Raw genomic sequence first — 13,978 nt, forward strand, 5'->3', positions numbered from 1 at the left:
CAACAACGTATCACACATGTGTATCTCTTTCACATATACAATGGCCCTCAAACATGTACACCACACATATGTCATACACATATACCCCTCACATGTGCATACACACCCAGCATGATACACACCACACACAAATGTCACACATGCACACACACACACCTACCTCCCCCACACACTCTTCACACAGACTCACAAACACGCATGCTCCCTCATTCCCTCCTCTTCCCAGGGAGTGTGACTCATGCGATTTCTTGAGAGAGGCTAATTCTTTTTGATGTTTCTCAGTTAAGCTTGGGCATTTGGCGATGAGACAAAGAACTCTGGAAAAACTACCAGATTAAATGGAATCAGACCTTAACACAGTGGATTGATTGATTGATTGGTTGATTGATGAATCTTTAATTTGTTTGGGAACCTTTGTTACAATATGGGCAAAATCTTAATGACGTGGAGAGTCCCCCCTGACTTGCACTCACGTGCATCTCCCTCAGTCAGAGTGGTGAAAGTTGACTTTGAACCAAAGCACAGTAGACAGCCCTACCTAAGAGTCTGGGGGGGTTGGGGGTTACATCTGAGGCCCTGGAGAGAAGTCGAGAAGATCCAGGGTCACTCTGAGTCTCAACCTAGGCCGTGGGGGTGGTGTTTCCTGCCCTTCCAGCAGAACAACAGATTTCTTCATCATCTTGAACACCCTTCTCAAGGTGCAGACACACTAGATGGGGACACTAATTTGACAGAACTCAGATAGCAAATTTGGAGAAGCTGAGGAGGAACCATGGTGAGAACCCACACTTGGTTGTGCTCATTTTCCTGGTTTCATCTTTCTTTCCCCAGGTCCTCCGGCCTACCGCAGAGACCCGGCCTACCGAGGAAGAAGCAAGAGCAGAGACCGATCCTTTCACGGCAGCATGGAATTTCTTCCGTCAGCTTCAGCCTCTACTCAGAAGTCCTGCGCGGCCGCTGCAGATCAGATTGGCCACAGGCTTCCCCAGGAGGACGTGCCTGTAGAGGACCTGGCCCACAAGTTCGTGCATCTGGGAAGTCAGGATGGCCCTCAGCCTTCCCCTGTCCCGCCTCAGATGGATCATGTCAGAGGAAGAAGTCAAGTGGGAAGAAGCCAGCGGTTTTCCGAGAATGGCAGCCCAAAGGATCTGTTTTATGGGAATCAAGGTAGTGTTTACCTCCCTTCCGATTCAAAGCCTGCTTCCAGCCAGAAGGGCCCTGCATCGTCATTGAATGGCAAAGGCACCGGGAGAGAGAGTTTGTTTTCCCAGAGTCAGGCTGCCTCTGGCTCTCCTCCAGGTTCTCCACAGACACCCGATGCCATGATGGCCTGGAAGAACACGGGCCTGCTGTCCTCTGACGGTGTGAACGCCGGGGGCAGAAGCGGGAAGCAGAATGTCCAGTATGGCCCACTTTTTAATAATAATGTTGATGGAACGGCCGCAGATACAACTTCCACAAGATCTTTCAGTTACAAAACTGCAACCAGTGGACAGAGGGAAAAATCGCTACCTAGGAGTCAGGACGCCAGAACCACTCACGGTAATGTCCAGACCACTGGCAAAGTTGCAGGTGGCGACGACCCTGCCGTGGCATCTGTGAATGGTCCATGCAGAGAGAAGACAGTGTGGGCTAATCACTCTGTCCACGGCACACCAGATAGCTCCAGTCAGGTTGCGGATGAAACCTTCAGAGTCAGTAAAACCGGGGCCGCTGGTTTTGACTTCACATTGCCATCCAGAGGGGATAAAAATGCGTCGTGCTTTGGAAGTCAGAATCTGGAAGGCGAGGTCGTGCCGACACCTTGGGAGACCACTGTCCCCACACCACAAGTCCGTACTCCATCCAAGGTGCCATCCTCTACATCCTCCTCAAGTGACAAAAGCGCAGTGTATGCAAGTCATGGTCAGAACTCTGCCCCTGTCTTGGTTAGCCCCGCCAGTGAGCTTGCGAGGACCCCGAGATATCCTCCATGTAAGTCACCGAAGGACAACAGAGGTGCCATGTCTTGTGTCGGCAGCAGAGCGGTTATGGCCGGTGGCTTCTCTGGGGACGTTCCCTAGTAGTTACTAAAGGGCACAGAGTTAGAGGGTTTGGTTAAGAGGTGGTCCTGGTGAGGAGACTGATGTGAAGACACAAGTACCAATAGTTGCATCATGTGGGGTACGCTGCCATGTTTCCTGAGGACGGGAGGAGTTGGGTCATGGGTTAAACAGTAAGCATACCTCTCACAGGATCCAAACATTCATGTTTGCTTTTATGGAGGGGCTGTCTCGGCTCTCATGAGCAACACATGAATCTGGAATTTTCTTGAACAAGGTGCCAGTTACATACACTCTCCCATTGTGAGATCAGGTATCTTGATTTTTGGTCTAAGTCCTACGATTGGCATCCACACATCATCTTTTTTTCACAGATTTTGCGTCGGACGTTGAGAGCACCAGCTCTTCCAGGATGGCTGATTGTGGCTCAAAGGAAATTTGTCTTGACCATCTGTGTAGGGGCTGTCAAGTTGGTAAGTAACTTAAGGACTTTCTAGGAGCTGACATTTACTGAGCATTTGCTATATATTAGGAGCATTGCCAAGAAACGTAGGTGCATCATCTTTAAACTTCACAACAACCCTAGAAGCAGGTTCTGTTGTTAACCCATTTCACAGATGTGGAAACTAGAGGCACTGAGAGGTTAGAGTAGCCAAGTTGGGTTTTGACTCTAAATTGCCCAGCGAGCCTGTGTTCCCAATCGCTGTGTGGTATTATACTTCCTTCTTTTGCGATTCACGTTTAGGTGAAATATACTTTGTCAGGGACCCTCTTTTCATATCCAAAAAGCAAACAAATAAAAAAAAAATCCAAAAATAAAAGTGTCCCAGCTGACACACTTCCATAGTTCATGTCCTGTCCTTTAGGCACCATGTCTGTTCTGGGCCATGGGCTCTCTGTGGCCATTTCTCACACATGTACTGAGAGTCTTGCATGCCACAGTCTGGGAGCCACACTTGTTCGTTGGCCCCTCCCACCAGGCTTCCTACAGAGCTGCGTCCCGTGGAACTGTGTCTGGGACAGATGGCAGCCCTTGTAGCCTGAGACCGCCTGCTCACTTTCACGCCTCTGTCCCTGGCCCCGGCATCCCCTGGAGCTCCTCTGTTGGACCCCTTAGTGGTCTTAGACTCAACACCTGGTGTCAGAAAAGGAAGATTCTGGCCTTGTGTTCTAGAAATCCTAAGTCTTTAAATTAAGTGCTTTTTTTTTCCTTTTTAATTGTGGTAAAATATACTTAACATAGATTTTACTATCTTAATCATTTTTTAAAAAGGTTTTATTTATTTATTTGAGAGAGAGAGAGCACGTGTGCCCGGGAGTGGGAGGAGGGCAGAGGAAGAGGGAGAAGCAGGGTCCCCACTGGGCAGTGGAGTCCGAGGCAGGACTCCATTGCAGGACTCCAAGATCATGATCCGAGCTGAAGGCAGATGCCTAACCGACTGAGCCACCCAGGTGCCCCATCCTAACCGGTTTTAAGTATATAGGTCAGTAGGGTTAGAGTCACATTATTGTTCAACCTATTTCCAGAACTCTTTTTTCGTCTTGCAAAACTAAAACTCTACTGCTGTTTGAGCAGCAGCTCTTTATTCCCCCGTCTCCAGTCCCTGGCAGCTGCTGTTCTAATTTTTGTTTCTCTGAGGAGGACGACTAGAAGCCCCTCATGAGGGGAGTCCCACAGGATTTGTCTCTGTGATGCTGCCCTGTTTTCACTTTGTGTCGCGTCCTCAGGTTTCATCCACAGGAAAGAGAATTTCCTGTGTGAGAATTACCTGAGTCATATTTTATTGTGCGTATTTGCCACATTTTGTTTATCCATTCGTCTGTGATGGATATTTGAGTTGCTTACCCTCTGGCTGTTGTGAATAATGCTGCTAATGGCTTGGGTGTGCGAGATCTGCTCAGGACCTTGCTTTCACTTCTTTTGGGATATACACCCAGAAGTGGAATTGCTGGATATCATGGTAATTTGGTGTTTATCCAAAAAATTTGTTTTGGGGGTCGCCTGGTTGGCTCAGTTGGTTAAGCATCTGCTATCAGCTCAGGTCATGATCCTGGAGTCCCAGGATCGAGCCCTGCATTGGGCTTCCCGCTCAGCAGGGCGTCTCTCTGCCTGTTGCTCACCTGATTGTGCTCTTTCTCTCTCTCTCTCTCCAACAAATAAGTAAAAAAAATAAAATCTTTTAAAAATCTCTCTCTCTCCAACAAATAAGTAAAAAACCAAAATCTTTTAAAAAAATAAACAATTTGTTTTGATGATTGCATGTTTAATGTTTCAAGAAGCTGCCACACCATTTTCCACAGCAGCTATACCTTTTTACATTTTCTGTAGCAGTGCACAAGGGTTCAAGTTTCTCCTTCTCCTTGCCAACATATGCTTTTGTTTTGTGTTACTTTGGTTTTAGAGCCGTCATTGGAATGGGCATGAGATGTGGACTGTCATGAATGATTCTGTAGTTTTCAGTGTGCCTCTTCTGGTTTTATTTTATTTCACTTTTAAGGCTTTATTTATTTATTTGAGAGAGAGAGAGAGAGATTGAGTGTGAGTGGAAGGGGTAGAGGGAGAGGGAGAGAGAATCTCAAGCAGACTCCGTGCCACGTGCAGAGCCTGTCGGGGGATTTGATCTTGCCAACCTGAGATCAGGACCTGAGCTGAAACCAAGTGTTGGAGGCTTAACTGGCTTCGCCACCCAGGCACCCCCTGTCTCTTTTGGTTTTAAGGTAATCACATGCCGGGGTGCCTGGCTGGCTCAGTCAGTGGAGCGTGTGGCTCTTGATCTCTGATTGTAAGTTCAAGCCCCACATGGGGTGTAGAGCTTACTTAAAAATAAAATCTTAAAAATACTAAAGTAATCACATGTGTTTTGAGCATTTCAAAATGATTTAAACCTCAGAGAATGCAGATTTTTAAAGACAGAACTACTTTCTGCATTCCTGTGTTAACGGGCTTCTGATGTTAATGCCAGCAAGCACTCGTTTCATAGCTGTCTATGCAGAGCCCTGTGCCAGTCATGTGGAGGGGACGAAAGCCACGCAATGGGGTACGCCTTTTTTTCTGTGAGTTTGTGGTGGAGGGCGCATCAAAACATCCACTAATGAGGGCGCCTGGGTGGCTCAGTGGGTTAAGCCACTGTCTTCGGCTCGGGTCATGATCTCAGGGTCCTGGGATCGAGTCCCGCATTGGGCTCTCTGCTCAGCAGGGAGCCTGCTTCCTCCTCTCTCTGTCTACCTGCCTCTCTGCCTACTTGTGATCTCTCTCTGCCAAATAAATAAATTCTTAAAAAAAAATCCACTAATGAGAAAACCGCATGACATAAATAAATGCGTAAGTAACAGAAGTATCAGCTGGGGACGGAGTTAGGGCTAAGGGAATGCAAAGTACGAGTCAGATCAGAGCAGAGTGAGATGAGTGAGGGAATCCTTCTGGAAGAGCCGTATCTTAGGCCCGGGCTTCGGGGAAATGCATACAGTTGTGGACGCTAGAGAGCGTTTTGTCTCCATGGTACCCCTTGGTACCATGAAGGGGTAATAGTACATTTCTGATGTACTATTACGATGTACATTTACGATGTACCCCAGAAGCAGTACTAGTACATTTACGATGACGTCAGATTTCCATGTGGATAAAGTGACTCCTTGGGGAGCGGGGAATTTCTGTGTTCTGATGAGTCTCTCTATTGGTGACAAGGGAAGCTGAAGATACAGATATGGGGCCGTGTGGGCAGGAACCAGTGTGCGCGAAGGCGTACGCTGGAAATGTGCTTGCATGCAGGTCGGGCAGAGAGGGAAAGGCAGGCCTTCAGTGGGGAGAGTCAGCAGCGAACTTGGTTGAATTGGTAAGAGCCCCCACTCAGAGGCCCTCAGACCTCCTCTCTGTCTTTGTAGAAAGCTGCAACAAAGTTCACTTCCACCTGCCCTACCGGTGGCAGATGTGGCTTGGAAACACCTGGATGGACTTCCAGCCCATGGAGACTATCGAGAAGGCCTATTGTGACCCCCAAATCCACACGTAAGTTGGTGGCCAGACTCTGGCTTGTGAGGTCCATGGTATCATCAAAACAAAGCATGGTGCTACGCTCATGGCAAGAAGAGAAAAACCATTTTCGTTCAGAATCGCACTCAGGTTTCTGGTACCTCTTGAGATAAAGATGGCAGATGCCTGCTGAGTTCATGAAGGAAAATATGAGCTAGATCTGAAGTCACAAAGAGCCTGGCTAATACTAGGGGTTCTGGGACTGTTTGCTAACTCGTGTGATATAAGCAGTGATACAGTTACCATCACTGTGTCCTGCAGAAAAACACATTGCAAAATAAAAAAGTTAAAACAAAACAAAACAAAACAAACAACACACACACTTTGCAGAGGTCGGTGGGTATTCCTGTGAACTCACACTAGGACCAGTGATGATAGCTCAGAAGAGCCTCTGGCTTAATTTCATAGCTGTGGAACACAAGTTGAGTAATTTCATATAGTTCTAGTGCAGAATTTTGTTATCTACTTGAGCATTTCATATCTTCTTTTATGTTTGCTCTTTTCTCTATCCTGGAGGTATCTAAAAGGATACCTTACATTTCTGTTTCTGCCAGGGGTTGAACTGGGTGATAGCTCTCATGACCATATTTATAAGGTGCATCCTAGTTTTATTAAGGAAACTCCTTTCCCCCCCTCATTTCCTATGCTGTATTTTTCATCCCTGTGACTTATTTTATAACCGGAAGTTTGTACCTCTTACTCCCCTTCACCTATTTTGCCCATCCCCCAACACCACCCCAAACTCTGGCAACACCGATTTGTTTTCTGTATTTATGATTCTGTTTCCTTCTCCCGCTCTTCCTCCTCCTCCTCCTCCTTTCTGTTATAAGGAAATTCTTTGCGGCGGTAGAGGTGGGGTGGGGTGGGGTGGGGCAATGGTTTACATGCCATCATCTTAGAGTGAATTTTTGGTGGAGATTGTGTTACTGCATGTTGCCACTAGAGGGCAGCATCAGTTACCTTCTTGTTTGGAGATGTGTTTCTACCCCGCCCCCCCCCCAGGTAAATCTGAAGCTGGCTTTCGAAATTTTAGCACTGTTGGGGTTAGATAATTATTTGTTTTGGGGGGCTGTTTAAGCAGTATTTTTGGCCTTTATCCACTAGATTCCTGTTGTAGACCAAAAATGTCTTTCAACTGTGCTGTGTGTTCCCTGGGGGATAAAACTTCTTTATTGGGAACCACTGATTTAGGAGGTGTTTCTTAGAGCAATAAATTTTCCACCTTGTTGGTCTCAGGACCCCTCTACAGTCTTCAGGTATATTGAAGATCCCAAAGAACTTCTGTTTATGTGACTTATAGCTGTCAATATTTACCATATTAAAATCAAAACTGAAAAGAATTCAATATTTATGGATTCATTGAAAAATAACAATAAACTCATTTATGGTAACATAAATACCATATTTTCATCTACCTGTAAGTAGATATAATTACTATAAATAGTTACATGTAATAACTATATATATGTATGTATAACTAAATAATACTGTTCTCCAAAGCGAAACAGAAAAAGTCATTCAGATGAATGACATTGTTTTATATTTTGAAAAATCTCTTTAATCTGTTGTAGAATCACACATCCTGTAGCCTCTGGAAAACTCCACTGTGCACCTGGGAGAGTATGAAAGAGAAAAAGGCAAAATAATGTCTTAATATTATTATGAAAAGAACTTTAACCTTCCAGGCTTCCTGTAGCTATTTAAATAATAATTCTTGAAAAACCCGACCTAATGGGAGTTTCTGATATTGAGCCAATCATTTTTTTTTTTTTTTTTTGTGGGTCCACTTTATTCTGGCGTATTTGTTGAGGAGAGAATATATTTTGTGACATCATTAACTATATGGGGTGGGTAACTTACCTACCCTATCTGCATTTTAGCTTTTTTCTTCTTATTTATGTATGACCTGGAGCTTTATAAAGAAACTTTAGGGGCACCTGGGTGTCTCAGTGGGCTAAAGCCTTCAGCTCACATCATGTTCTTGGAGTCCTGGGATCGAGTCCTACATCGGGCTCTCTGCTCAGTAGGAAGCCTGCTTCCTCCTCTCTCTGTCTCTCTGCCTGCCTCTCTGCTTACTTGTGATCACTGTCTGTCAAATAAATAAATAAAATCTTAAAAAAAAAATTAAAAGATCCCGGTCAGCTCGAAAATCTTAATTCCCTGCTTTTGTTAGGGAAGAACAGATTTTAGAAGATGGAGGTCGCTGAAATATTCTGTTAACTTTAAGCTTTTCTCTCTCAGCTTTTCTATTGGAGATAAAGACATCGATTTCCAGAAAATGACTTGTAATTTTAATCCTATCCGACGCATATCCACGCCTTCGTCTGTCATAGTGCTGACCAATTTTGTCTTTGCCACGAGATGGATTTGGTACTGGAAGAGTCAGTCAGACAAATGGGTTGAATATGGAGAAGAGGTGAGTACCTTTCTCCTCATGGAGGCTCTTGACATCTTCAGAAAAATCACTATAAAATGTTTGACGCAAGAGAGGACGGGGTAGGGGCGCCTGGGTGGTTCAGTGGGTTGGAGCCTCTGCCTTCAGCTCAGGTCGTGATCTCAGGGTCCTGGGATCGAGCCCTGCATGGGGCTCTCTGCTCAGCAGGGGGCCTGCTTCCTCCCTCTCTCTCTGCCTGCCTCTCTGCCTGCTTGTGATCTCTGTCAAATAAATAAATAAAATCTTTAAAAAAAAAAAAAAAAAGAGGACAGGGTAGTGGCAATAGTGCTTTTTCATGTTCCCCACAGCTGTATTTGCATTTTTCTTAGCAAGCATACACTCTGTTGTCAGAAGCAACAGCATCTGTGAATTATTTACAAGGAAACGCTTGAGACCTGAGTCAGGCCCACACCCTTCTTTCCTCACGATCAGGGACTGAGGTGGAACCTTGAGCCAGCTTCCTCTGTGTGAGTTTGTAAACACACAGAGACTCCTACTTCCAGCCCGTGGAGAAGGCAGGGTGTGAGAGATCAGAGGGCTGGTCTCCAGGATCCTGGCAGGGTCTGGAATCAGGCGGATGGGCAGGACCGGACCTGGAAGACAGCAGGTGTACCTCCCCACTTCCCCACCCCAGGGACTTGGAAACAGATGGTAGAAGTTCAGATAGGGGAGTTACCTGACCCCCTTCTGCTGGGGTCATGATTCTGGGTCCCACATAGGGCTCCCTGCTCTGCGGGGGGTCTGCTTCTCCCTCTCTGTCTGCCCCCTGCTTGTGTGCTCGCTCTCCCTGACAAATGAATAAATAAAATCTTTAAAAATAAACAAACAAATAAGTAAATAAAATAAAATAAAACAAGTTAAAAAAAAATGAAGCCAGAGCCAAAGTGGGGACAATGAAATGCCAGCGAAAGGTTTTATTCCGCATAGACGTCGAGGGGCCCTGAGTTTGGCTGTGAGCGGCCTCACACCCAGAGCACGAGGGGAAGCACCGTCTGTCACAGGATCAGCTGTGCCTTCCCAGGGAGAACACAGCAGTTCCTCGGGAGAAATGTTGCTTTTTTTCTGTCAATGGAACCTGAGGAGACCCTCTCCTCTGGGGCCACAGAGAGGGGAGCAGCCTGTGAGGGCCTCCCCAGGAGCCCTCCCGGCTCCACTCTTTGTGGTACAGTGGTTTCCCTGCTGGCTTTGCAGCAGATCCGTGTCAGCAAACCGTCGCTCACAGAACCCAAACGAAGGATCAGGGTGTAGAGCAGAGCTGCCCTGTGGAAATAGGAGAGGGGCTCACAGCCTTGTCTCTTGGTCTCTGTCCCCTTCACTCTTCTCTGTTCCGTGGTGGCTTGTAGAACAGGATGGAGTGAAAACCCCTGTGATGCCAACCACTGTCCAGGTTCTCTCCATGGTCCAGCCAAGGCTGATGTCAAAGTGCAGTTCTGTAAAAGTGATTCTGTGAGTTGACTGTGGAAATAGGTACGACAAACTCAAATTAATTAGCCTTGGTTAAAATAAAAATAAACCGTAGGCCTCAGTGGTTCTTATGTCAAATACTTGTGGCTTTTGGTAAGAGAGGGAAGAGGGTTGGAAACGATTTGCATTCTAGGGTCATCAGGGGTCCCAGAAGCCAAGGAGGACTGTCAGTGGGGGAATAGATGACATTTAAATGTATACAAGTTCCAGTGCTCGTGTTCCCTAGTAAAACATCAAGAAATCGAGAAACTTCTTTTTTTTCTAATTATTAAAGATTTTATTTATTTATTTGACAGACGGAGGTCACAAGTAGGCAGAGAGGCAGGCAGAGGGAGAGAAGGAAGCAGGCTCCCCGCTGAGCAGAGAGCCCGATGCCGGGCTTGATCCCAGGATCAAGCTGAAGCTGAAGGCAGAGCTGAAGGCAGAGGCTTAGCCCACGGAGCCACCCAGGTGCCCCAAGAAACTTCTGATGAAACTTTTTTTTAAAAAAAGGATTTCACTGATTGGTCAGAGAGTGAATGGGAGAGAGCACAAGCAGCGGGGAGGTGGCCGAAGGATAGAATGAACAGCAGGGAGAGGCAGAGAGAGAGGGAGAAGCAGATTCCCAGCTGAGGGGGTAGCCTGTTGTGTGGGGCTCTATCTCGGGGCCCCTCCCAGGATCATGACCTGAGCCAAAGGCAGACACCTAACCAACTGAGCCACCCAGGAGTCCTGTCTGATAGAACCTCTTGATACGAAGTTCTCCTTGGGACATTCAGTCTGCGTTAAGTGCAGGGTTCTGGAATGTAACCTGGAACTTTATGCAAACATGTAGAAGGTTGTTGGATTCCTTTAATATGTGGCATATGTTCTTGGTGAAGTGAATAAATTATGACTCCCTCATATTAATTAGACCCATCATTATATAACTTGAGTTGGCTCTTCTGTTGTTTTTTTTTTTTTTTTAAGATTTTATTTATTTATTTTGAGAGAGAGAACGAATAAGAGAGAACATGAGAGGGTAGAAAGTCAGAGGGAGAAGCAGACTCCCCGTGGAGCTGGGAACCTGAAGTGGGACTTGATCCCGGGACCGCAGGATCATGACCTGAGCCAAAGGCAGTCACCAACCCGAATGAGCCACCCGGGTGCCCTCGGCTCTTCTGTTACTAAAAAACAAAGGAAAATAGGCCCTAGGTTTGATGTTTTCCTTGCTGTCTGTCCAGGTGAAGTAAAAATGGGTCAAGTCTGTAGCTCTTTGATGGCCTGGTTTGATCCAGTGTAGAGTTTAGACTATTTGGAGAGAAGAATGGACTGTATAGCCTTCAGATGGGGAGAGTCCTACAGGTTTTATTTCTTGCAGCTGAATTTTTAATAAAAGTTGGGGCAACTCAGATTTCTGGGTTAGGAGTCTCTCTAGTAGAAACTAGGAAAATGGCTTTGGCCACCCAAGGGTTGGTGCATCACCCAAGGTGAAGGCACGCCGTCGCTCTAGAAGCCAAGGCAGTGATGTGGGCGCAGGGCAAAAGCCAGGACCCGGTTATGGAAATGGAGGTACACATTCAAGTCTTTTGGGAGAATAAATCATTGAAGGTCCTGTTGCTCATTCACTCCTTCACTTACTCAGAACTGGAGTACGGTGTGAGGAAAGGACCCGCAGGTGGACCAAGTGGGAGGCACACTGGGCTGTTCAGACACTCAGACACAGAAATTGCCTTACTCTGTCCAGTAGGACAACCACTAGCCACTTGTGATGACTATTTCGTTTTCATTCAATTCATTACATTCAAATAAAATGAACACTTCATTTCCTTGGTCACACCAGTACCAGACAGCTACCTGTAGCTAGTGTCTATCAAACAGGAAAACGCAAGAAAACATTTTCAGGGAAACATTCCAGAAAGTTCCAGCAGACAACCCGGGTGCAGACCCCAAAGCCTTGTGAGTTGAAGTCAGGTCCCAGACCAGCAACATGGGCACCACGGGAGCCCTCTGACAAGCAGAATTAAAAACCCTGTTCCCTGAATCTTGGTCTGCATTTTCTTTTTTTTTAAAGATTTTATTTATTTATTTATTTGACAGAGAGAAATCACAAGTAGATGGAGAGGCAGACAGAGAGAGACAGAGGGAAGCAGGCTCCCCGCTGAGCAGAGAGCCTGATGTGGGACTTGATCCCAGCACCCTGAGATCATGACCTGAGCCGAAGGCAGCGGCTTAAACCACTGAGCCACCCAGGCGCCCCTTGGTCTGCATTTTCACAGGATTCCCCGCCCCGCCCACCATGATTCACACACAAATTAAAGTGTGAAAGGCTCTGGCCCAGAGCATGTGAGGTTCCTTCCAGCCAGGAGCAGGGTCCTGCTGAGCTGAGCTGGTGGTGGAAGGACCCAGGACTTCATCTATCAGAATGGGAGGTTAGGACAGAGATTCGAGGTGGCAGACCAGGGTCCCACAGAGGCCCCTGTGTTCTGTGTCCGTAGTCCGTAGGCATTTGCCCACATTGGCTGCTCTTTGGGATCCTAAGGGGGCATGTGACTCACCCCCCCTCATCGAATCGTGGCAGTCTCACTTCCTCCTGCCCACTGCTGGTGGCAATCTCCTGTACAATTACCTGGGTGGGTAATGTCCCAGCAGCTGGTGCAACAAACCCCTTCGAGGTGTGGCTTCATGGTTGGATGCTGTCATTCAGGAAGTTCTGCTAACGGGAGCCTCTGTGCCACTTCCAGCCCTCTGTCCTGGTTCTAGCTTCTGAACCTCATTCTCTTTATTCCCGCTTTGCGCCGTGTGCGGATACCCAAACTCAGCTTCCCTGACCTCGCCATAGTCCTCTCCAGGCTAAAGAGACCTGGTTCAGGCCCTTCTCCATCCAGGAGGATTTACTTGGAGGCTTTCGAGGTGGCCCCTCCCTTTACATCCAGCAGGTGTGTTCCCCGGGGAAGGGGGAAGGGGTGGGTGTAGCTGAGGTCTTGTCCTTAAAGAGAGGGGGAGACCCTCCCTGCCACCGGCTGGGAATTATCTGTCATTAGCTCCTCCATTCTAGATCATAAGGAACAAGCGTCTCTTCACCATTACGTATCGGGAACCCCTGCTTTTCGGGCTTACATCCAGTCCGCCCTGGTCTGCCACCCCGGCACAGGCTGTGGACAGTGGAATGGTAGCCTGGCTCGTCTCCTGACCAGAATCAACACACTTCCCTTTACTCCACTCATTCTGAGGCTCAGACCCTTCATACAGGCCTTGAGACCAGATTCTGTCTTCACATTGTTGGGGGGCTGTGCTCCTTTCTTCGTTCATTACACAGTCCCAGTGAGAGGCAAATCCAAGTGCTTTTTCAATGTTGTTGACTGGAGGGAGGGGGTGGTCCATTTTATCTGCTTACTGTGGTTCAGGGCAGAGAAGAAGGGGTGGGTCGTCTACACTGGGACCACAGTGGGCCCATGGGAGCTTCCCTGCCTTTTAGGACAACTCCAGCCTGCTTCCTCACACGTGATGGGCTAAAAACAGCTACGGTGTCTGACTTCATGCCCGAGTGTTAGATTCTGTTCGACAGTGACGGCAGACATGATTTCTGTTCCATGGGTTTAGGGGGCTCTGTATGCTTGGGTCTTATTTTATAGAAGGTGTGAAAAGGACATTGTAAAGAGCCCTGTTTTTCAGGCATCCCCCAAGCGTAGGGTCCGTTTCTGAAAGTAGACTGGTCTTTTCTAGCCCCGTGATGGGGACACCACGAGACCATGTGACGTGGCCCCAAGCCGGCTGCCTTTGCAGTCTGGTTTGGGAGGCAAGATGCATTCCTGTTGAAATCCCATGGCTAAAATACAATTGTGTGAGATATAATGGTTGAGGTTTCTCAAAAGCCTAGCCTGAAGTGTCTTTAATTTTTTTTTTTTTTTTTTTTTTTTTAATTAGGCTGACAGTCACCAAGCTTCTAGCATCGACTCTTCCTACCTGGAGTCCTTCTTCCTGGGCCATCCTAGGGGTGTTGTGGCATTCCACGTGGGCTCCCAGAACTACGAGCTGAGTTTCGCGGGT

The 13,978-nt window shown here is 47.2% G+C and overlaps 1 protein-coding gene across 1 annotated transcript in view; it reads left to right on the top strand.

The window, feature by feature from the left end:
* Positions 1-13,978, top strand: part of ZC3HAV1 (zinc finger CCCH-type containing, antiviral 1) — a 59,245-nt gene that overhangs the window by 23,648 nt on the left and 21,619 nt on the right. The window contains exons 4-8 of the mRNA XM_059396316.1: positions 832-1,974; positions 2,417-2,515; positions 5,925-6,048; positions 8,314-8,488; positions 13,856-13,976. Coding sequence (XP_059252299.1) covers positions 832-1,974; positions 2,417-2,515; positions 5,925-6,048; positions 8,314-8,488; positions 13,856-13,976 — 1,662 coding nt within the window. The remainder of the gene's footprint in view (positions 1-831; positions 1,975-2,416; positions 2,516-5,924; positions 6,049-8,313; positions 8,489-13,855; positions 13,977-13,978) is intronic.

This window comes from Mustela nigripes, chromosome 4, assembly GCF_022355385.1.
Source record: "Mustela nigripes isolate SB6536 chromosome 4, MUSNIG.SB6536, whole genome shotgun sequence".
In the NCBI taxonomy this organism is placed as follows: Eukaryota; Metazoa; Chordata; class Mammalia; order Carnivora; family Mustelidae; genus Mustela; species Mustela nigripes.